The 22,538-nt window shown below is 40.1% G+C and overlaps 2 protein-coding genes across 3 annotated transcripts in view; one reads left to right on the forward strand and one right to left on the reverse strand.

Moving 5' to 3' along the window:
* RPGRIP1 (RPGR interacting protein 1) overlaps positions 1–22,538 on the reverse strand; it is a 49,256-nt gene that overhangs the window by 6,623 nt on the left and 20,095 nt on the right. The window contains exons 9-18 of the mRNA XM_043980501.1: positions 21,112–21,257; positions 17,537–17,700; positions 16,578–16,736; positions 15,609–15,756; positions 13,162–13,599; positions 12,851–13,002; positions 11,566–11,908; positions 9,445–10,415; positions 5,051–5,144; positions 2,397–2,500 (exon numbers count right to left, since the gene is read on the reverse strand). Of these exons, the coding sequence (XP_043836436.1) occupies positions 2,397–2,500; positions 5,051–5,144; positions 9,445–10,415; positions 11,566–11,908; positions 12,851–13,002; positions 13,162–13,599; positions 15,609–15,756; positions 16,578–16,736; positions 17,537–17,700; positions 21,112–21,257 (2,719 nt within the window). The remainder of the gene's footprint in view (positions 1–2,396; positions 2,501–5,050; positions 5,145–9,444; positions 10,416–11,565; positions 11,909–12,850; positions 13,003–13,161; positions 13,600–15,608; positions 15,757–16,577; positions 16,737–17,536; positions 17,701–21,111; positions 21,258–22,538) is intronic.
* On the forward strand, positions 4,223–4,753 carry LOC122741691 (ubiquitin-conjugating enzyme E2 C-like). 2 transcript variants are annotated; one of them, XM_043985400.1, is made up of 2 exons: positions 4,223–4,516; positions 4,580–4,753. In XM_043985400.1, exons 1-2 carry the CDS (start codon positions 4,223–4,225, stop codon positions 4,751–4,753), a joined length of 468 nt encoding a protein of 155 aa, XP_043841335.1. The 2 variants fall into 2 exon arrangements, with proteins under 2 accessions (XP_043841335.1, XP_043841334.1); XM_043985399.1 differs by having other exon boundaries at positions 4,223–4,353; positions 4,414–4,753.

The raw sequence follows: 22,538 nt of genomic DNA on the forward strand, positions 1-22,538 counted from the left end.
GGTTTAAATATTACAAATGACCCTGAAAATTTATTCTCTCACTTTGTCTACAATACTAAAGTTAGCACTGGTAAATACACTTCGGCCTCCTTATAACTTACTTATCCATCTTTTTTGTTATCCATCAGATGACTTGTAGTTTTTATTTTTCTGAGATCATGGTATTCCATGATTCATAGACGTAGAGAATCACTAGGAGAATTTTGTTACTAAAAATATGGGCAGGGAATAGTTTTAAATAATTGAAAGTGCCATGCCATTTTTCCAAATACACTTTTCTCCTACTAAATTCTGGGCCAGCTCAGTACCTGTTCAAGATATACATACACAGAAAGCTAGAACTAATGGACTAACTCACTTGGTCCCTCTTTCATATGAATGTCACAATCTAAGCAGTATGCATGTATTTATCCATTTTATTCTTTCAGTCTAGATGGTTAGGCCTATCTCTTAAATTAGTGCGTATATCATTAATAGAGCTTTGTGATATAATCCATACAATTGGTACAACAGCATCTGCAAATAGAATTTGGAGAAAAATGCAACTGATAATGATATTCCTTTTCTATTTAGAATCTGCATAGGACATCCTCTGACACCTCAGTGGGTATTTATCTCTAACTACAATTTGTATATGATACCTATTTTGGTGGTTGTTCAGTTGTTTTTCACTTATGTCTGACTCTGTGATCCTATTTGGGTTTTTCTTGGCAAAGATACTGGAGTGGTTTATCACCTTCTCAAGATCATTTTACAGATGAGGAAACTAAGGCAAACAAGGTTAAGTGACTTGCCCAGGGTCACACAGCTAGTATCTGAGACTGGATTTGAACTCAAGAAGATGAGTCTTCCTGAATAAGGGCCTTACACTCTATTCACTGCACCACCTCACTTCGAAGGTAATGATACCAGTTATATCCTTTCTAAACCCTTATCATCAAACCCCCAGAAGTCCAGTGTCTTAATGAGGCCTATTAACTATCTGCAATCTCCTCTGTGATACCCTCCTCAAGTTTGTGTACTACAGCTGTGTACCAGCTCTTTTTCCCTCTTAATCAAAATTCTCATTCCATTCAAGTATTAGGAAAATAATCTGATTATCTAATCTATTAATCTAAGGTATAAATGACCCCTTCCCACTCTTTAAACATTACAGCTATATAATTTTATAGCTAGAAAAGATGTTGGATATATGTAACCCAGCAGAATCACTAATTAGTAGAATTTTAGGTAGTATGGGGATTATTTTTAGACAAGGAAGCCTCTTTTTTTTTTTCCTTTTTTTTTTTTTTGCGGGGCAGTGAGGGTTAAGTGACTTGCCCAGGGTCACACAGCTAGTAAGTGTCAAGTGTCTGAGGCTGGATTTGAACTCAGGACATCCTGAATTCAGGGCCAGTGCTTTATCCCCCCAAGGAGGCCTCCTCTTAAATAATATGAAACAAGTATCAGGATCTCTTCCCCTTCACCTTGAATGACAGGGGGGATAATAAAAAAAGTTTTCTTGCCCAAAGGTATGTTTGGCGATGGGACTTGGGGTTGGAATGGTGAACACTGGAGATGAAAAGGAAGGCAGAGATGGGATGTGGAGGTCAGGAAAAGAAAAACGGTGGTTCTGCAAGTTTTTTCTCATCTTGGATTAGATGATAGCACCATGCTTTGCCAGGAAATTCATGAAGCAAATAGCTTTGCCATTTACAGGGCCAAGAGCATGAGGAATAACAGGAAGTTGGGAAAAAAGAGAAAGAACACTGTCAAGGTTGGGGAATGGGAGGGGACAGCTAGGTGGCGCCGTGGATAAAGCACTGGCCTGGGATTCAGGAGGTCCTGAGTTCAAACCCAGTCTCAGACACTTGATACTTACTAGCTGTGTGACCCTGGGCAAGTCACTTAACTCATTGCCCCAGGAAAAAACAAAACAAACAAAAAAGGTTGGGGAATGGGAAACTCTACCAGTGGAACCCTAATATTCAAGACTCTAAGTGATTATAGGTTGAGATACATCTTTGGGACTATTAATGGCTGATTATTTGAAATTCCCTATTTTATTTTCTTTCTCTCATATTCTTGAAACTCTGGTTAGACAAACTCCCTCTACCAACACAGGTCAGCACCTTGTCTGCAACTTAAGACTTGTTTAGAGAGCTGCCAAGAACACTGAGAAGTGAAGTAACTTGCCAGGGGTCACATAGTCAGGCTATGTCTGAATAGGAATTTGAACCTAGGTCTTCCTGGGTTCAAAGCCAGCTCTCTATCCACCGTACCATGTTGTCTGTAATTCTGAGTTGGTTGAATAAGTAGAGCTTGCACCTGTTTTTTATTCCCTCACTTAAATATGACTCATTCTCAAAGTTTACAATTTTGTCTCACCCTCATTGATCATCTCCAAATTGACTTACTGTCTTAGGCCCTTTTTGAGACAGGGGTGTCACTATGACATCATCGCTGTCTGTTGTCTGTGTTTCACTGACTTCATCACCTTGTTCGGAAGGTTGATTAGCTGCTGCAGAAAAAGGTTGGAGTTACATCTCTAGAGGTGTCAAATAACCCACCCTTCCCAACAACGATCTCATTCAACTCCCTCATTTTACAGATAAGGAAACTGAGGCCCAGATCAGTGAAGAGATTTGTCCAGTGCAGCAACTCAGGCAGGAAGTATCCCACAGAGCTGGGATCTGAAACCAGGTAATCTAATTCTAGTGCCAATACTTCTTTCCAATGTGCTAGGAAGCCTCCCCTCAACTATGCTGCTCACATTTCTGTAGTGCTTTAGGATTTACAAAGCCCCCTCCTCATAACAGACAACTTTCTGAGGCCTGCAGCAAAGATATTATCATTCCCATTTTATTGCTCAGAAAACAGAAATTAGGTGACATGCCCACAAAGCTAGGATCAGAGCCAGGACTTGAGGATTAAAAACTGTTTCACGGGCAGCTAGGTGGCGCAGTGGATAGAGCACCAGCCCTGGAGTCAGGAGTACCTGAGTTCAAATCCGGCCTCAGTCACTTAACACTTACTAGCTGTGTGACCCTGGGCAAGTCACTTAACCCCAATTGCCTCACTAAAAAAAAAAACAAAATTAAAAAAAAAAACTGTTTCACTTTGTCCTTGTATTTCTAACACCTAGCATGTTTGTTGATTGAATCTAAGATGAGCACTTCTTCCAGGACCAATCTACTACAGATCTTTGGTCTGTGCCCAGTGTGTCTGGTGTGCTGATACAAAGAGAAGTGCTATTCTTAATCATTTGAGGCCCAAGATAAAGAGGATTATAGAAAAGAATATGAAGATATAAATAGTTCTGCTTTGGTCAGCCTGGTTAATTCAATTCAGTAAACATGTATCAAGTGACTATGCGCTGGATGTTATGCTAAACATTTCAGATAAAACCAAAGAAAAACAATCCTTACCCACAAGGGGTTTATATTCTTTACCTTATTATATAACAAGAAAGAAAGGTCTTCCTTTCTACATTTACTTATAAATTAAATAGCTGGTCCCTAATCTTCTTAGTTTATCCTTCATCTCTATTTACCAATCACATTCTTCTTGAATAGGAAGCCAGACATTACAGAGAAGATTAAAAGGAATGTAGAAAGGGATGGAAAACACAAATAGATAGATGTAGTCTATTGGCTAACACTACCTATCTTAAAGGTAGTTCATTTGGTATTACTGGCTAATTGCCAAGTGCAGAGATAAAGAATGCTTAAGATCCAAGATTAGGCATTATTGAAGTAATTTCCTATACTGAGCTCTCACTATTGGAAAAAAGAACTGGGTCCTGGTTCAGAGAAGCTTGTTTTTTTTAAGTTATGTGCCCTCTCCTGTCCTACAATTCTCCTTTGTACCTGATAAGCTGAGCCTTAGTTTTACTGAATGTTCTCTAAGAGTCCGTCCAGCTCTAAACCCTATGATCCCACAGAAGATGGATTTTCCTGTAATTAGCTAGAAAATACACAGTATCACACATGTGTGTTAAACACACTTTCCCACTCTGCTCCTCCCAATTCAGTAGTTTATGGGGCGTTAGGGATAACTAACTGGCATAATATTTAATTAAGGTCCTACAGCTAACCATGTGATTAGCCTGGTTATTGTTACCAATTCCATCCGATTAGTACCACAGCATGAGGTTTAGGACTTTTGTTGTTATCCTTTAGTAAAAAGAGAGGATCCGGCAGTTGCCGCCTGGGAGTTTCTCTTGCTTTATCTCTGGTCCCCCATGGCCTCGCAGAACCGCGACCCTGCTGCTAGCGCCGCCGCATCGTCCTGTAAGGGGGCCGAGCCTGGGGCATGCCCGTCTCTCGGATCCGTGGGCAAGAGGTTACAGCAGTTATTGATGACCCTAATAATGTCTGGAGACAAAGGAATTTCTGCCTTCCCAGAGTCTGACAATCTCTTCAAATGGGTTAGGACTATCCATGGGGCTGCTGGGACAGTATATGAAGACCTGAGGTACAAGCTCTCCCTGGAGTTCCTCAGTGGCTACCCATATAATGCTCCCACTGTGAAATTTGTCACACCTTGTTACCATCCTAATGTGGATACCCAAGGCAATATCTGTTTGGACATCCTCAAGGACAAGTGGTCAGCTCTGTATGATGTCAGGACCATTCTACTATCTATCCAGAGCCTGCTGGGAGAACCCAACATTGACAGCCCACTGAACACACATGCTGCTGAACTTTGGACAGACCCCACAGCCTTTAAAAAGTACCTGCTGGAAACCTACATGAAGCGGGTGACTAGCTAGGAGCCCTGACCCCAGCTGCCCAATCTATCTTCCCTTCATCTTGTTCGGATGTGTATGTGTGTGCGTGCATCTTTTCCCCTTCCTTATAACCTGTCTTTTCTCTTCTGTACAGGACTGTATCATACCGTTTTCCTTTTTTCTCAAACTATAGTCCAGCCCTCAACATTAATGTATAAATAAATTTGTTTTTGTTTTTTAAAAAGAGAGGATCCAATAATATAGAAAAGGAGTAAATAACCAAGCTTCATCAGTGGTTAAAGATCAAGTGGTAAAATCAGATTTTAAAAGAGATAATACCAGTGTCAGATGGAGACTCTCGATGCTCTGCTTCTGGGTAACATTCCTCTGGCTCATCCTCAGACACACCTGACGATTTCCCCTTATTGGCCTGCTTCAGAAAAAAGACACCCATCACTCTACAGCTGGCAGTTGCTTCAGTCTCGTTTCCTCATTTCGGTGACTTTTAGGTCTCTGTAAATAGCACCAGCTGAGTAGTAGGTGTTTAATGCTGGACTAGGTTACGATATTTTAAGACATTCACATTTGACTTCTTTGGCTTAATGATGTGACCGAGGATGATGATAGTCATGCTGAGACCCATACAAGAGAATTGAAACCGTTCCTACTTGCTTTTCTCTTTCCTTTGACACTGAACTTTTCCCAGTTCCAAAACAAAGGTGCCAGAATCCTTTATTTCAAGTATTGTTTTCATCTTATCATTCCTTTCTTTAGAACTTAGAAATGGCTGCCAATGGGGCAGCTAGATGGCGCAATAGATAGAGTACTGGCCCTGGAGTCAGGAGTACCTGAGTTCAAATCCAGCCTCAGACACTTAACACTTACTAGCTGTGTGACCCTGGGCAAGTCACTTAACTCCAATTGCCTCACTAAAAAAACAAAAAAAGAAAAGAAAAAAAGAAATGGCTGCCAAAGCTAGTGGTTCCCCCTTATCTTACCCCCAGACTCTCTAGTCCAAGTAGGAATAGGAGCTTTTCTTCAGTTTCTTCCTCCTCTGAACCACAGTATGGTATTTCCCCCTACTCTTCAAGCCAAGTAGCATTAAGTACCTACTATGTGCCAGACCCTGTATATTAAGCACTGGGGAGACAAAGAAAGGCAAAAAACACCAAGCCATTTCTATAGGCTTCTTCAGAACTCTTCCATAGCACAGCTTTACTCTATTGAGTCTAGTCTTCTCTTCAGACCTTACTTTCTCCTTTCCTAAAAGCCTATCCAGACTAATCCCACCTGATTTCCATCACACCTATAGCCACCCAGCCCCTCAATACACAAGTCTTTTGTCCTTTTCCATGCCCCATATATTCAGATATTGATGCACAAATCCGTGTACAGTTTTGTTTGTTTGTTTACATACAGTTCTTTTTTTTTTTTAACTTTTATTTATTTTTTTTTTTTTTAGTGAGGCAATTGGGGTTAAGTGACTTGCCCAGGGTCACATAGCAAGTAAGTGTCAAGTGTCTGAGGACGGATTTGAACTCAGGTCCTCCTGACTTCAGGGCCGGTGCTCTATCCACTGCGCCACCTAACTGCCCCCGTTTGCGTACAGTTCTAATAGGAAACTGTTTGCTTCTTTCTTTCCTGGAAGATGATTCTGTAACAGGGCCTCAGCATGTACTCTCTCTGACCCACTGCTAAAGGGCATGCATGACCCTCTAGAGCTTCCTGGTGGGTCCCTTGATCCTCATGATGGTGGGAGATGGGAAGAGGAAGGCAGGACATCCAAAATGTTGTACCTGAAGCCACCAGAGCAATTATTGGAGAGGAGAACAAAGGAATTCCCTCTCTTTTCTCCCCCTTCTCCTCAATGGGAAGTCCAAGTCAAGCTCTTGTAGTGCCCAAGCCACACATTTGAAAAAACAAAGGGGCAGCTAGGTGGCGCAGAGGATAGAGCACTGGCCCTGGATTCAGGAGGACCTGAGTTCAAATATGACTTCAGACACTTAACACTTACTAACTGTGTGACCCTGGGCAAGTCACTTAACCCCAATTGCCCAGCAAAAAAAAAAAGAAGAAGAAGAAGAAAAGAAAAAACAAAGAAGCAGGAGAACTTGGCATCTCCTTTTATGCTACTGAGTGTGTAGTTTGGCTTGGCTTAGTCAACAATCCATGTTGCCACAGAAACCAAGAGATGAATCAGAAGCATATGAGCCCTCTAACAAGGGTCTAAGGCCCATATGATACCAGAATTGACCCAAGCACATGCTCATCTACATTATATATAAAAGTATAGCCTAATTCAAATAAATTTGTGGTGGTTATGACCAACTTGGGTTATATAGCTATGATGCCAGCTTGTGACTCTCCTCTCAATGCTCTGAAAACACATTTTTTTGCCAATAGCCTGAGATTCTTACCCTCTCCTTATTTCTCACCTCTGATCTATTTCCAGTCAAGCAATCAAGACTAGGATTTTACTTTCTATTCCTCTTTCCTGCCTTATTTTATTCTCAAATAACTTTCAACCTGAGGCTCCTTGTCTTTTTTTCTAAATCTAAAAGATTATTTTGTATTTCTTGTAGGTTAGACTTATTTACACAACTTTAATGTCTAAAAAACAGATTTTCAAATTCATTTTAGATGTTATTTCTCTACTCCAGGGGAATGAAGAAACAAAGGGATAATTGTTTTCTGTAGTGAAACCAAAGAGTTATGCTGAACCGACTCTCTCCCTCCTGGATATTCCCTCCTCCCTGGGTTTTTCATGCTCTTTGTTTTCCTGCTACCTACTCGGCTGTGTAATTCTTAATTCCCTTTGCTGGACCATCATCAATGACCCACCCCACTTTGTTTCATTGCACTGCAGGATTCAGTCCTATTCTGAAAACTTGTCTCTGTCTCTGTTTCTATCTCTCCTCAGCTTCCATGAGTTCAATTCCAGATGATTACCAAATCTACTGATCTGGCCCTTATTTCTTTCCTAAACCCTAGTCCCACATCACTAATTGCTTGCTTTATATCTCTATCCTCTATGTCCAGTATACATCTCAAACTCAACATATCCAATTTCTCCTCAAATTCACCTAACTTCCTTTTTCCTTATTTCTGTTGAATTCACCATCATCCTTTTAGGCATATAGGTTTACCACATCTCAGTGTCATCTTTGACTGTTGCTTCCACCTCACCACCCATATCCAATCAATTACTAAGTCTCAACAATTCTATCTCCTCAATATCTGTAACATCAGTCTGGTGCTCTCCATTCACACTGCCACCACACTAGTTCAGAAACTCATCACCTCCAATATGCTCTGTTGCAACACTCCTAATCAATCACCTTCCTCCAGTACATACTTTCTATGTATTGTAACTGCCAAAGGGCCATTTCTGAAACATGATAATTTTCCCAAGTTGCCAGCATGGTGTTCCTAAAACACAAATCCAAACAATGACACTAGCCTTTCTCCAGAAGCTCCCTCATATGCCTAGGATAAAAGATAAATCCTTCTGATAGTTCATTGCAATTACTCTCCTTTACACATCTTAAACTTCAGTCCAGCTGACCTCCTTGCTGTTCTCTTAAAAGGATGTACACCCTTGTCTCCTTCCTCTGTTGTTGTTTTTTTTAATGGCTATCTCACAAATATCCCCATCTCACCTCTCCCTCATAGGATCCCTGATCTCCTTCAAAGCTCAATTCAAGTGCCACATAAAGCCTGTTTTTATCTCCTAGTTGCCTTCCTTCCAAAAGTTATTTTGTATACATTTTGCATTTAAATATCTATGTTAAACATTTCCTCCCTCCCCCCAATAGATAGTGAGCTCCTTGAGGACAAGGAACATTCTGGTTTTGTCGTTGTATCTCTGTTTCCCAATAAATGTAAGAGTAAAACAAGGATGGCCCCCTTTCCTTGCTGTTATTTGACTACTTCTAGAAATGCTACAGAAGGCAATAAGAGAAAGAAATTAAAGACATAAACATAGGCAAAACAGACTCTATTTGCTAATTACATAATGGTTTACTTAAAAAACCCCAGGGAATGAGCAAAGAAACTAATTCAGACAATAACTTCAATAAAATAACAGGATACAAAATGAACCCATATAATCAACAGCATTTCTATGTAATAATAACAAAATAAAAGAGTAAAGAATAGTAAGTCCAGGGGGCAGCTAGTGGCACAGTGGATAAAGCACTGGCCCTGGATTCAGGAGTACCTGAGTTCAAATCCAGCCTCAGACACTTGACACTTACTGCTGTGTGACCCTGGGCAAGTCACTTAACCCCCATTGTCCCACACACAAAAAAAAGAATAGTGAGTCCCATTCTAAATAGCTACAAAATGCATAAAATATCTGGCAATCTTTGTAGCCACAGTGTCTGTCACATAGTACATTTTTTTTGTTTGTTTATTTCTTTGGTGAGGCAATTGAGGTTAAGTGACTTGCCCAGGTCACACAGCTAGTAAGTGTTAAGTGTCTGAGGTCAGATTTGAACTCAGGTCCTCCTGATTCCAAGGCCAGAGCTCTATCCACTCTGCCACCTAGCTGTCCCTCACATAGTACATTTTTACAAATGTTTACTGAATTTGGTAGTACTGATTCAGCATTCAGTAACAATTAATTCAACAAGTATTAAGCACCTGCTATATGTAAAACACTATCCTTTCACCCCTGTCCTCACAATACTTTCTCCATCATTCCTTTCTAGAACAGGCAAAGGGCTCCCTACCTGGTGAAATAAAATGTTTTCTTCTTCAGCTGGAATCTCTATAGGTTTATCATTGTAATTTTCTATAGGTTCAGGTGCTTTATTATAATCTTCTACCAACAGGGGCATCTCATTTTCATTTTCTATAGATTGTTTTGCCTCTTCACAGTTTTCTACAGATGGCTCTGCCTCCTCTAAGTTTTCTATGGATACATTGTCCTCGTGGCAGTTTTCTACAGATGGCTCTGTCTCCTCGAAGTTTTCTATGGATACATTATCCTCATCGCAGTTCTCTATAGACTGTTTTTCCTCGTCGCAGTTTTCTATAGACTGTTTTTCCTCGTCGCAGTTTTCTATAGACTGTTTTTCCTCATCGCAGTTTTCTATAGACTGTTTTTCCTCGTCGCAGTTTTCTATAGACTGTTTTTCCTCGTCGCAGTTTTCTATAGATACCTTTTCCTCATCGCAGTTTCCTGTAGACAGCTTTGCTTCACCATTATTTTCTATGGATGGGTTTACTTTGTAATTTTCTGTAGTCTGGTTTTCCTCATAATCTTCTACATGCAAGTTCTCCTCATTGTAACTTTCTATAGACAAGTCTGCCTCATTGTAATCTTCTACAGACAGGTTTGCCTCGTGCTTTTTTGTAGATAGGGGTGCCTCAGAATTTTCTTCAAACAGGGGTGCCTCATAATTTTCCACAGACAGGGGTGCTTCATTGTAATGTTCTATATGCAAGTCTGTCTCATTTTCTACAGAGGAAGGTGCCTCATTATAATCTTCTACTTGCAGGTGTGCCTCATTGTGTTTTTCAACAGATAAGGGTGCTTCATTGTAATTTTCCACAGACAGGGGTGCCTTGTTGTAATTTTCAACAGACTGGGTTGCTGGCTTCAGTGAACTCTCTGGAGATAGGTAATGAGACTCCCACTCCAATTTCAGTTCAATGGACCCATTGGGTTCCCCCACAGGGTCATTGAGGTTGAAGTTACCTAGAAAACACAGGAATGAATAGATATCAAAGTCTAGATGATTCAGCATTGTAGTTTCAGATATGAATTAATCTAGGTTTTATTGGTAATAAAATGAAGTTCCAAAACATAATAATGATGGCTAATATTGCTCAGGAATTTCGTCACACATTACTAAATGTATAGGAAAGTGAAACTATCTCGGCATTCCAACTGAGAAAACAGGTAAGGGAATGTGACTTGCTGTCTAGGAGCCCCACTGGGGAAAACTTTGATTCTGGTAGTTGGTGGTGTTGATAATTAACCAGACCACACAGAAGTATCCCAGTGTTACGGAGCTGAAAGGGACCTTAGATCTAATCCTTAACCCCATTTTCTGTTGAGAAAATAAAAGGCTTAAAGGTAAAGTCACATATATGAATGCCTCAAGGTCACACATATGAATGCCTCCAATCTCTCTCTCTCTCTCTCTTTCACACACACACACACACACACACACACACACACACACCTTTTTCCTCTATACCCATCTTCCCAGAGCTACATTCAGAAAGACTGCTCCTCCCAGTGCATATGGGAGGGGGAGTTAGGGTTAAGGAGTGGAAAGATGTACTCTCATCTGGAAGGAGTGATATCAGTTCTATTGCTTGGGAAAAGAGATAGCTAAGAAAATCAGTTTAGGGGAAAGGATAAGTGTAACCATAATTCTGTCTATTGTTTGGAGTTTTAAAAAATGAAGAAAGCAAAATGAGGGGATCGGTTTCATGCTACAGCTCATTATCATGTAATAAGAAACGTTAAGCCTCAAACTGAAAAGTAGAAAGAATAAACTAGAAAAAAAATCCTAGGAAATATTATCATAAAGTTGTGGTCACTTTGTATCAAAGGTAGCAAATGGCATTCAAATTAGTAGCTCTAGTACTTTGTAGGGATTTTGTTTACTTTATATCATTGGAAAGAAATAGAAAAGTCCAGGATTCTCCCCATGGGATCCATAAAGCACTGAGTTCTTATGTTTCATTGCTCTTGATGACATCTTATTGTCTGTTTTGCAGCTATTATTTAGCTTTCATTGTTTCAAGCAAGCAATTCAAGATAGTTTGCTTGGGGATATTTAGATGACCTCATAGAAAGGAGTAAGGAGAATGGTCCAATAACATCGAGGCCTCACCTTGAATGACTTTATCTTGTGCAAGAGGCAGCAAAGGTACCTGAGCTTTTCCAAGGAACCAGCCTAGCTCTGATTCGTTGTCATCAAATACATATATGGGCAGGACCGTCTGCCTGAGATATTGATCCAGTTCCAAGGTCATGTGCACTGGGAAGCAGGCTTGATCACCAAAGTGGGGATGGTTGCTAGCAGGAATGATGGATGTATCATGGTCAGAAAAGGTGAAGAACTGGTAGATGGCATATGGGCTGGGTTGTGTCCCCAGACATCGGCTCTGGAGGTTGCAGCACCTGATGATTTCCACCCACAACTGATTCCTATGCTTGAAAATCTCTGATCTGGGCTGGAAAGAGGTAGGTCATTGGTTGTGGAAAAGCTAACAGGCTTCTGGAATTGTGACTAGAAGATCAGAGTACTGCCCAACAAGGATTGTGGTCTCTTGAATTTTTTCCTGCTGATGGTGATGACAAACCTAATGACCACTGCCTATTTATGTCTTTTATTCTTTAAAATTGGCACAGAAAAGCAGTACTCTACTCTCAAACTTAGTGCAAGTTCAATCAAGAAGAGAAACCAAGAGAGGTGATTAAGGAAGGATCTCTCTCATCTAAATTCAAGGGAGCACCCTGTGTGTATCCTTCTGGCTAGACACAGAGGGAGAAGTGAAAACCTTAGATCCAAAAAAGGATGTTTTAAAAAATAAGTTCAGGGGGCAGCTAGGTGGCGCAGTGGATAAAGCACTGGCCCTGGATTCAGAAGGACCTGAGTTCAAAGCCAGCCTCAGACACTTGACACTTACTAGCTGTGTGACCCTGGGCAAGTCACTTAACCCCCATTGCCCCGCCAAAAACAAAACAAACAAACAAAAAAAATAAGTTCAAAGTGCTTTCCTCATGTTGTTTCATCCCTCAGTGTTCCACGTACAAAATGCATTTTGTAAGAAAGTAAGTGGCTCTTAAAAAGTGGGATTTAGGGGCAGGTAGGTGGCGCAGTGGATAGAGCACCAGGCCTGGAGCCAGGAGTACCTGAGTTCAAATCCGGCCTCAGACACTTAACACACACTTACTAGCTGTGTGACCCTGGGCAAGTCACTTAACCCCAATTGCCTCACTAAAAAAAAAAAAAGAAAAGAAAAAAAAGTGGGATTTGTTCTTCTAAATGGGAGCCATGATTGGGAATGAGCTCAGAACACTAAGGCTAGGAGAATCCCATTATTAACTTGCTAGTGCTGTTCTGATAAGCTGTTGGGCAGTAGCTCCTTTGAAATATGTTGATACATTCTCACCTCCTTTGGCTGAGCCTTCTTGGCCCCATGCACATTAGCAGACAGGTATGCTTGGGCTTTCAATCGCTTATTGTCTGCCTGTAAGCAGTGTGCTATGGGGTATTTCAGCCTCATCCAGTAATCCAATGTCCCAAAGTCTTCTCCATTAGTTCCTGGAGATCAGAAAGTGGGACGTGCATGGAAGAAACAAATGTAATAGCATGGTTGAGAAACAAAGGAAGAGATTGTAAAAACAGTTTAAGAGGAATCAAGGAGCTTGGGAAAATCTACACTAATACTAGGAGTTGTGGGAAAGCCAAGTGGGCACTTACCAGTAAGCATGGCAGTGCCATGGACTTTCTCCACTGTCTCTAGCACTTTGTCAAAACGAAGCCAGCCAACAGCAAGGGTATTGTGGTCAAGAGCTGCAGTCTGGTGGAGGTTAATTTGGGATAAAGCCCCTTGTAAATAGTTCAGGAAAAGGTAATCTGTTCTTACCACATACTGGGAGGTGAAATCATAGAGAGGTTGTGGCCCCACAGCCAAGGGGGTGCAGTGGATTTCAAAGTCATAGAAGGAATAGGTACAGAAGGAGACAAGCTGGATATCTCCAGCTTGAGACAGGGCTGCGGGTGACAGACAGGCCTGGTGAAGATGCAGTTCAAAAAGGTTTTCACCCTGGTGCAGCTGAAGACAGTTCACCATATTCTCTGGCATTTGCAGACCCGGTGTAAACTTCAGAGTACCATAAGCCACATCTTTAAACTGTGCTAAAGGGAAAAGAAAACTTCCCCTTCATTTAAGAGCTGAGTAGTAAAGTAACAGATAGAAACAGAAAAGGGTTGAAAGTAGTTAGCCATGTCAAGCAACAGTATGATTCCAGGGGCAAAACATTATGTCTGGGAGTCTTAACTCCAAATATGAAATCTGTTACTGACATGTCAAATAAAAGCAAGGCCTTCTTATGAGAGAATTAACCAAATGGATGATTGAAAAGTAAAAACTATGTAATATATACAAACTCAGAAAAATATTTTATGCAAGATTTCATCAACCAGATGATACTGCTTTGAATAGGGTAGGAGAAGGGGATAGAGAGGGAGGGAATAGTGTCAGGTACTATGCCAAGCACTCTACAAACATTTGAACTCTACAACAGCTCTTCTAGCTAAGTGTTATTATTCCTCATATTACAGTTGAGAAAATTGAGGCAAATAGAGGCTAAATGACTTACCCAGCATCATACAGCTAATATATATCTGAGGCTGGATTTGAACTCATCTTCCGGATTCATTCTAGCTAAGAACTCTATCCACTGTGCCACCTAGTGAGACCATGACAGTCATGATTTGTCAGAAGATCATTATAAGAAATTTAGTGTGACTATTCCTGACAAGTAGAATAGGCTTGGGATATTGAATGAAGAAAGAACAAAGTGTGTCATATTCTTAAGAGTTCCAGGCAGCTAGATGGCACAGTGGATAGAGCACCGGCCCTGGAGTCAGGAGGACCTGAGTTCAAATCTGGCCTCAAACACTTAACATTTACTGGCTGTGTGACCCTGGGCAAGTCACTTAACCCCAATTGCCTCACCAAAAAAAAAAAAAAGTTCCTCTGTGGGGACCAGATCTTATAATCATATGTGACTATATTATACATGTGACTATTACCATGTGTCAGTAATAGGCACACTTAATCATAGAACCCCAACCACCACAGAAGTCTGTTACAAGATGCCCTGTGGGTCCTGATGTTTTAATTTTCACATTAGATCAATGATAAGGGAAGGGACTAGAAGACTACATGATTTCATTCTGTTGAGAGTGGTATTAGTCACAAAGCAATGCTGATAGTGAGATAGGCAGCCACACATATCCCTTGTACCTAATCTGGACCATTACCTTCTACCAGGCACCAATCAGAAGCTTCAGCCTATAGCTTGATGCAAAGTAGTGCAGATTCTAAGGTCAAAACCACAAAAGACGGGAGGACAAAGCAAGAAGAAAGCAAAGTGACTCTAATCTTCTTAATACCAGAAGCCATTTCTCTCAGACCATATTTCATATAGCTTAAAGAACGCTAAATTAGAAAACTAACTTAGAACTCATCTATTAGGAACCCCCCATTTCATAGTTGAAAAATTGAGTCCTAGAGTCACTTGTCATAGCACACAGTGAAACATAACAACAGGATAAATGAGAGAAACAAGCTCTTGTTCTACAGAGCTAATATCATGAGTAAGATAATAGGATAAAGAGTGGAAAGGACCAATAGAATCACAGACCTAGATCTGGAAAGGACCTTAGAGGGCTCTTGATCCAAACCTCTCATTTTATAGGTAAAGAAACAGAGGGGGTGGCTAAGTGGCGCAGTGGTTAAAGCACCGGCCCTGGATTCAGGAGTACCTGAGTTCAAATCCGGCCTCAGACACTTGACACTTACTAGCTGTGTGACCCTGGGCAAGTCACTTAACCCCCATTGCCCCGCAAAAAATAAATAAATAAATAAAGTGCATCATCATTAAAAAAAAAAAAAAGAAACTGAGGTCCATGGGGAGGTTATTTGCCCAAATATCTCAAAAGTAGTAGGCTTCAGAGGCACAATTTGAATCCAGACCCTCTGACTCCGGAGTGAATGCTCTGCTCAATCACATTCTAAGAACCAAGAAAAGAGACTTTTATAGGGAAGTCACATAGGGAGGTGGGGTTAGTAAGGAATCTGCACTGAGTAAAACAGATGGCAGTTCCCTCAGGAATGGCTGGGATAGCGGAGAGGAAGCCCTCCATAAGTCTGTGACTTCCAAAACTACCTTCCAGCTGTTGGATGCGATTGTTCTTGAGGTCCAGGAGTTGATTCAACTTCTCCCACTCCTCCTTGTGTTCTCTCTCATTATTATCAGCTTTTGTCTTCACAATTTCCAGTTCATCCTGAAACAAAATAACTCTTCATCTTTTCCATATTTTTAGCATTATGCTTTAGACTCTAAGACAGAGATTCTTAACCCTTTATGTGCCATGTATCTCTAGGGCTTTCTAGTGAAGCTGATGGACCCCTTACCAGAATGATGTGTTCAAATGCATAAAATACATAGGATTTCTTTTTTCTGCAGACAATTAGGGTCAAGTGACTTGCCCAGGTCACCCAGCTAGTAAGTGTTTAAAGCCAAATTCGAATTCAGGTCTTCCTGACTCGGGCTGGTGTTCTATCCACTGCATCACCTAGCTGCTTCAAATACATAGGATTTCAAAGGAAATAAAATATATTGAAATATAATTATTGATTTTTTTTAAAGTTTATGAACTGCAGGTTTAGAACTTTGCTTTAAGAAGTTCAGGAAATAGCTGGACTATGGAATTTTCTGCCAATATCTCTTTCAAGAAAGGATTGGCTACTCATATGGATTTACTTTTCAGGAAACCCTTCAAGGATGGCATCACCCCTGGAAACAATTGCTGTAGTTCTATCAAGGAGTGACAGGTTCTTAGGAGCAACAAAAATGGCTTCTAGAAGAGGAGAACTCCACCTTCCCCATATGCAGTAGCTGTTCTCTGACCTACTCTTATTGCCAGCGTTTTTATGAAAACACTGCTGTGGGAACAGAGATCAGCTCTGCAGACAGTGGCACAGTGCCGGGACATGACAACATAGAAGGAGGCATCAACCCCTATTTAACTTTGCTTCTCTTCTCCTAAATGGTGAGACTTCACCATGCATCATATCCACTTCCTGCTCCCTTCTTTCTTTGCACCTGATAACGTTGGTTGATCTGGTGCTGCAAAAGGAGCATGTCTCTTGTCTTTTCTAATTCTAGTGCAGTTTCTGCATGTGCCACCTTCATCTGATTGTAAGCCCAAGACAGGTTCTTTTCCTCTTCTTGAATTTCTAGTAGAGAGTTCAGTTCATGGGTCTTCAAAGAGAAAAGAATTGGTTGAAAAAACAACAAATACAATACAATAAATATATGAATGTCCTCTAAAAAGAAGTGGTTGCTGGTAGAATATGAACAGATTTTGCCCCAAAATATTCTTTGTCCTTACAAACTACAATCAAGTGCTCTGGGTTCTAATCCTAGCTCTGCCCTAACCTTGGACAACCTCTCTAGTCTAGTCTTTGGATTCCTTATCTAGAAAATGAAGGGGCCTGAAATAGATCACCTCTAAGGTCTTTTCCAGTTCTAAAACTATGACCCAATGATGCTACTCTTTTCCTTGTTTCCTTGCATTTTAAATAGTAGTGGCTGCGTTAAAGTTATAAGGAATGGGATAGGATTAAGGTGAAAAACAATAGTTGAGAGCCTGGTTTCCCAAGAATTTATGCATTGTGATATGTTCTCCATCCTCACCTTTCTCAAACTCCCTCCTGCTTTTTTGTATTCTATGTTTAGCTTCAGATACACATTATCTGGTTGTTCACTTATTCTCTGTTTTTTTTTGTTTTGTTGTTGTTTTTTGTGGGGGCAATGGGGGCTAAGTGACTTGCCCAGGGTCACACAGCTAGTAAGTGTCAAGTGTCTGAGGTTGGATTTGAACTCAGGTATTCCTGAATCCAGAGCCAGTGCTTTATCCACTGTGCCACCTAGCTGCCCCTCTCTGTTTGTTTTTAAGGGTATTGACCCAGCATTAAAGACCAGAGCTCTTTCCTGGTTTGGACCACTTCTATAAAATAATTACCTGTGTTTCAAAAAAAAGTCCAAATCAATGCTTGTACCTGTGTTTCTTTAGTATAATCTTGGTATGAAGGTTGCAAAATGTTTGGATCTGATTGGCTGCTACTAGTGGTAGTGCTGGTAGTTTTCTGTTGGAGAAGTTCTACTTCCTTTTTGTGTTTCATGATCATTTGAGTGACTTCCTGCTTTAGGTCTGCATTTTCAGCTGGAGAAAGAAACAAGTGAGTCTGTAAAAGCATTTAAAAGATTTTCTCGCCTAAGATTTTTGAGCTAATAAAAGGAAAATACAACTCAACAAAAAACTTTAATTCTACCAAAGATGATATTACAAAAGTGAGAAAGTACAAATGTTTATCTGTGTCATTCTTTGATTGTAAATATGATCTCATGTCTTCATCCTAGTTATCCATGATCAATCACAAATTCAATTCAACAAACATTTGTTGGGCAGCTAGGTGGTGCAGTGGATAAAGCACCAGCCCTGGATTCAGAAGGAATTGAATTCAAATCCAGCCTCAGACACTTGACACTTACTTACTAGCTGTGTGACCCTGGGCAAGTCACTTAACCCTCATTGCCCTGAAAAAAAAACCAACAAACAACAACAACAAAAAAAGTTTCAATCCATATACAGAGAAAGAACTGATGGTATCCAAATACAGTTTGAAGCATCATTTTTTTTGTTTATTCCTTTATCTGAAGTTTTGTTTTTGTGTGTTTTCCTTCACAACCTGGCTAATGTGGAAATGTTATGCATGGACTACTCATGTACAATTTATATTGAGTTCTTGGTGGGGTGGGAGGGAGGGATGAAGAGAATTTGGAACACAAAGTTTTTCAAAAATGAATGTCAAAATTTGTTTTTACATGTAATTCAGGAAAATAAAATTCTAAATTAAATATTTTTTTAAAAAACCAAACATTTGTTAAGCAACTAGTGTGTACACAGTACTCTATTGGGAACTATCTGGTAGAGATACAAAGCTACATGATACCTGCACTCATGGAGATTACTGACCAGTAAGAGAATAAGCTTATGTACAAAAATAACCCAAATATAGATTAATGCTGCCTTAAAGTTTCAGTTTCCTTATCTATAAAATGAGGGTGTTAGATTAGATGACATGGAGTTATACACACACACACATACACAAATACATTTTAAAAGTTGCAGATACAGTGCTCCAAGAGAAGAAATAAATAAAGAAGGGAATGATAATGGTGCACTGCCTTTACAACTCCTGAACTGGTAGTCCATTAAGATGGGGCTTTATGACAATGTTACTGATTAGTTTCATCCTGTACCATTTTGTCTTGCAATTAGTGTATAGACATAAAAATACAACAACCTGTCATATTGACTTGAGATTTTTATAAGGGAGATGAAAGAGAAAATAAAACATCTTTCCTCTGCAAACAACAACTACCCAAGTCCAGAAGACACTACCATCAATGTGCAATAGCAGTGTGATAGAATTACATAACATCCTACACATAATAATGTGTATGTGTGTATATGTAGTGGTAGTGGTGGTGGGGTTATCTTTAAGGTATGTAAAGCACTTTTATTGTTGTTGAGTTGTTTTAAAGTCATGTCTGACTCTTAGTAACCCCATTTGGAGTTTTCTTGGCAAAGATACTGGAGTGGTTTGCCAAATAAGTACTTTCTCTTTTTTTCAGTCTTAATAGTATTTTTTTCCAGTTACATGTAAAGATAGTTTTCAACATTTTTTAATAAGATTTTGAGTTCCAAATTTTTCTTCCTCTCTCCCTCCCCTCCCTAAGACAGAAAGCAATCTGATACAGGTTATATATGTACAATTACATTAAATATATTTCCACATTATTTCACAACATTTCACATGTGAACAAAAAATCAGAACAAAAGGGAAAAACCTCAAAAAAGAAAGAAAAACAAAAAAATTAAAATAGTATAGTTCAGGGGCAGCTAGGTGGCTCAGTGAATAGAGCACCGGCCCTGGAGTCAGGAGGACCTGAGTTCAAATCTGGCCTCAGACACTTAACACTTATTAGCTGTGTGACCCCAGGCAAGTCACTTAACCCCAAATGCCTCACCAAAAAACCCAAAAAAACCAAACAAAAAAAAATAGTATAGTTCAATCTACATTCAGATTCCACAGTTCTTTTTTTTAATATGGAAGCATTTTCCATTGTGAGTCCTTTGTCTCGGATCATTGTATTGCTTAGAAGAGCTAAGTTTATCACTAGTTGATCACACAGCGTTCCTGTTACTGTGTATAATATTCTCTTGGTTCTGCTCACTTCACTCGGCATCAGTCTACTTAAGTCTTTCCAGGTTTTTCTGAAATCTGCGTGCTTATCATTTCTTATAGCACAATAGTAGTATTCCATTACATTCATATACCACAACTTGTTCAGCCATTCCCCAATTGATGGGTTTCCCCATAATTTCCAATTCTTTGCCACCACAAAGAGAGCTACTATAAATATTTCTGTACGTGTGGGACCTTTTTCCCTTTTTTATGATCTCTTTAGGATACAGACCTAGTAGTGATATTACTGGGTCAAAGGGTATGCACAGTCCCATAGTCCTTTGGGCATAGTTCCAAATTGCTCTCCAGAATGGTTGGATCAGTTCACAACTCCATCACAATTCTTTAGTGTTCCAATTTTTCCACATCACCAACATTTATTATTTTCCTTTTTTGTCATTTTAGTCAATCTGATAGGTTTGAGGTAGTACCTCAGAGTTGCTTTAATGTGCATTTCTGTCATCAATTGAGATTTAGAACATTTTTTCATATGGCAATAGATAGCTTTGATTTCTTCATCAAAAAACTGCCTGTTCGGGGCAGCTAGGTTGTGCAGTGGATAGAGCACCAGCCCTGAAGTCAGGAGTACCTGAGTTCAAATCCGGCCTCAGACACTTAACACACACTTACTAGCTGTGTGACCCTGGGCAAGTCACTTAACCCCAATTGCCTCACTAAAAAAAAAAAAATTAAAAAAAAAACTGCCTGTTCATATCCTCTGACCATTTCTCAATTGGGGAATGACTTGGATTCTTATAAATTTTAGAAATGAAGACTTTATCAGAAACACTGGCTATAAAAATTGTTTCCCAACTTTCTGCTTTCCTTCTAATCTTGGCTGCATTGCCTCTGTTTGTACAAAACCTTTGTAATTTAATATAATCAAAATTATACATTTTGCATTTCATAATATTCTCTTATCTCTTGTTCAGTCATAAATTCTTCTCCTCTCCATACATCTGAGAGGTAAACTCAAGTAAGTACTTTCTAATACAGTATCTTCATTTTACAGTAGTAAGAAAGTAAGGTTGAAAGAAAGAAGGGGATTACTTGCCTAGGTTCCCACAGCTAAATTCATATGTGCATCAGGGCCTTGTGTCTCCACCCAGAAAAGGAGAGGAAAACAGGTGAAACATCAAGGAAATAAGAGAAAGGTGGGTCCGTGGGGGAGGGGGGGATTACAGAGGGATCTGTTAAAAATCCTAAAATGGTAGCACCTATTTTTAGTTATCGATGAGTAACAGCTAGATAAGTGCTTTTGAGATGGGATTCTGAACCCAGGTATTCCAGCACTCTAGCCACTGAAACCCCTTGTCACTTACCCTGTTCCTTAGCCAACTGAAGTAAGATCTTTCTCTTCTCCGCTAACTCAGAATCCAGCTGCTCTTGTAAATGAGAGACTTTCTGCTGGAGCCGTTCCTTCATGAGATCGGTGCTCCAGTGAGGCTGACTGCTGCTGTTTAACATGCTGGGAATATTGAGAGAAGTGTGAGGGAGAGAGGAAATATCAGATGAACAAGTTGAGGTTGTCAACATGGCTTTCATTTTCCATAGTTTCAGCATTTCCTATGTTTAGGACCTCATTTGCTCCCCTTCATGTTCTTCCTGCCCCCACTGGATACCCAACTGTTGGTTCCCAACTGCCTCAGAACCTTTGTGGGTCCGTGGAAGATGAGTGTTCCATACTCCATCTGTCACACTCTGGGGTTTCTGTCTGGATAACCCTGCCAAGTCTGCTAAAGCCACTGTCCTGCCCTGCAAAGCTCTTCTCCATTGTAATGTGGTTTTCATTAGCCTAGGAATCATGAACCGAGACGTTTTTAAGAGAGGCTGTATTGATTATAAAGGCAAATGTTTCCCATCTTCTCCCTCCAGGAGATCAAATCCAGAAATAACTTGCCTCTTTAACTAGATTTTAAAATTATAGGACTTAAGAGCAGGGACTGTATCTTCTTATGTTCTGCACTCCTTTGCCTAATGGTACTTAACTTCATTGACAGATCTATTTTATGTACTCAATAGGTCTGGCAATGAAGTTATATGGGGCAATGTAGAAGATAAGAACTTGTGTATATATGTGCATACACAATATGTACATATATACATGTGTATATATGTATATGTACATATATACATGGGGCACTAGATGGCCCAGTGGACAGAGCACCAGGCCTAGAGTCAGGAGAACTTGAGTTCAAATCCAGCTTCAGATACTTTATTAGCTGTGTGGCCCTGGGCAAGTCACTTAACCTTGGTTGCCTCAGTTCCTCCTCTCTAACATGAGCTGGAGAAGGAAATGGCAAACAAATCCATTAGCTTTGCCAAGAAAACACCAAATAAGGTCATGAAGAATTGGATATGATTGAAACAATTCAACAGCAAAAAACATACACACAGGGCAGCTAGGTGGCACAGTGAATAGAGCACCCAGCCCTGAATTCAGGAGGACCTGAGTTCAAATCCACTCTCAGACACTTGACACTTACTAGCCGTGTGGCTCTGGGGAAGTCACTTAACCCCAGTTGCCTCACCAAACCCCACCCCCACCACACACACACACACACACACACACACACACACACACACACACTGTGTGTGTAGATAGATAGGTATAGATAGATGTATATTTATATGTATACGTAGCCAGTTCTTAAGCTAGTTTATACAAATGAGTGTCATGGATCAAAGGTGTCAATTACAGCAGCCTACAACACACTAGAGGGACGCCCAAACCATATTAAACTGTAAC

This window comes from Dromiciops gliroides, chromosome 2 (assembly GCF_019393635.1).
Source record: "Dromiciops gliroides isolate mDroGli1 chromosome 2, mDroGli1.pri, whole genome shotgun sequence".
Taxonomy (NCBI): domain Eukaryota; kingdom Metazoa; phylum Chordata; class Mammalia; order Microbiotheria; family Microbiotheriidae; genus Dromiciops; species Dromiciops gliroides.

Bases quoted from the DNA above. Each gene is read 5' to 3' on its own strand.
- LOC122741691 (XM_043985399.1), top strand. From the start codon at position 4,223: ATGGCCTCGCAGAACCGCGACCCTGCTGCTAGCGCCGCCGCATCGTCC. The intron at 4,354-4,413 runs GTCTGGAGACAA...CAAATGGGTTAG, and splicing joins TTATTGATGACCCTAATAAT to GACTATCCATGGGGCTGCTG.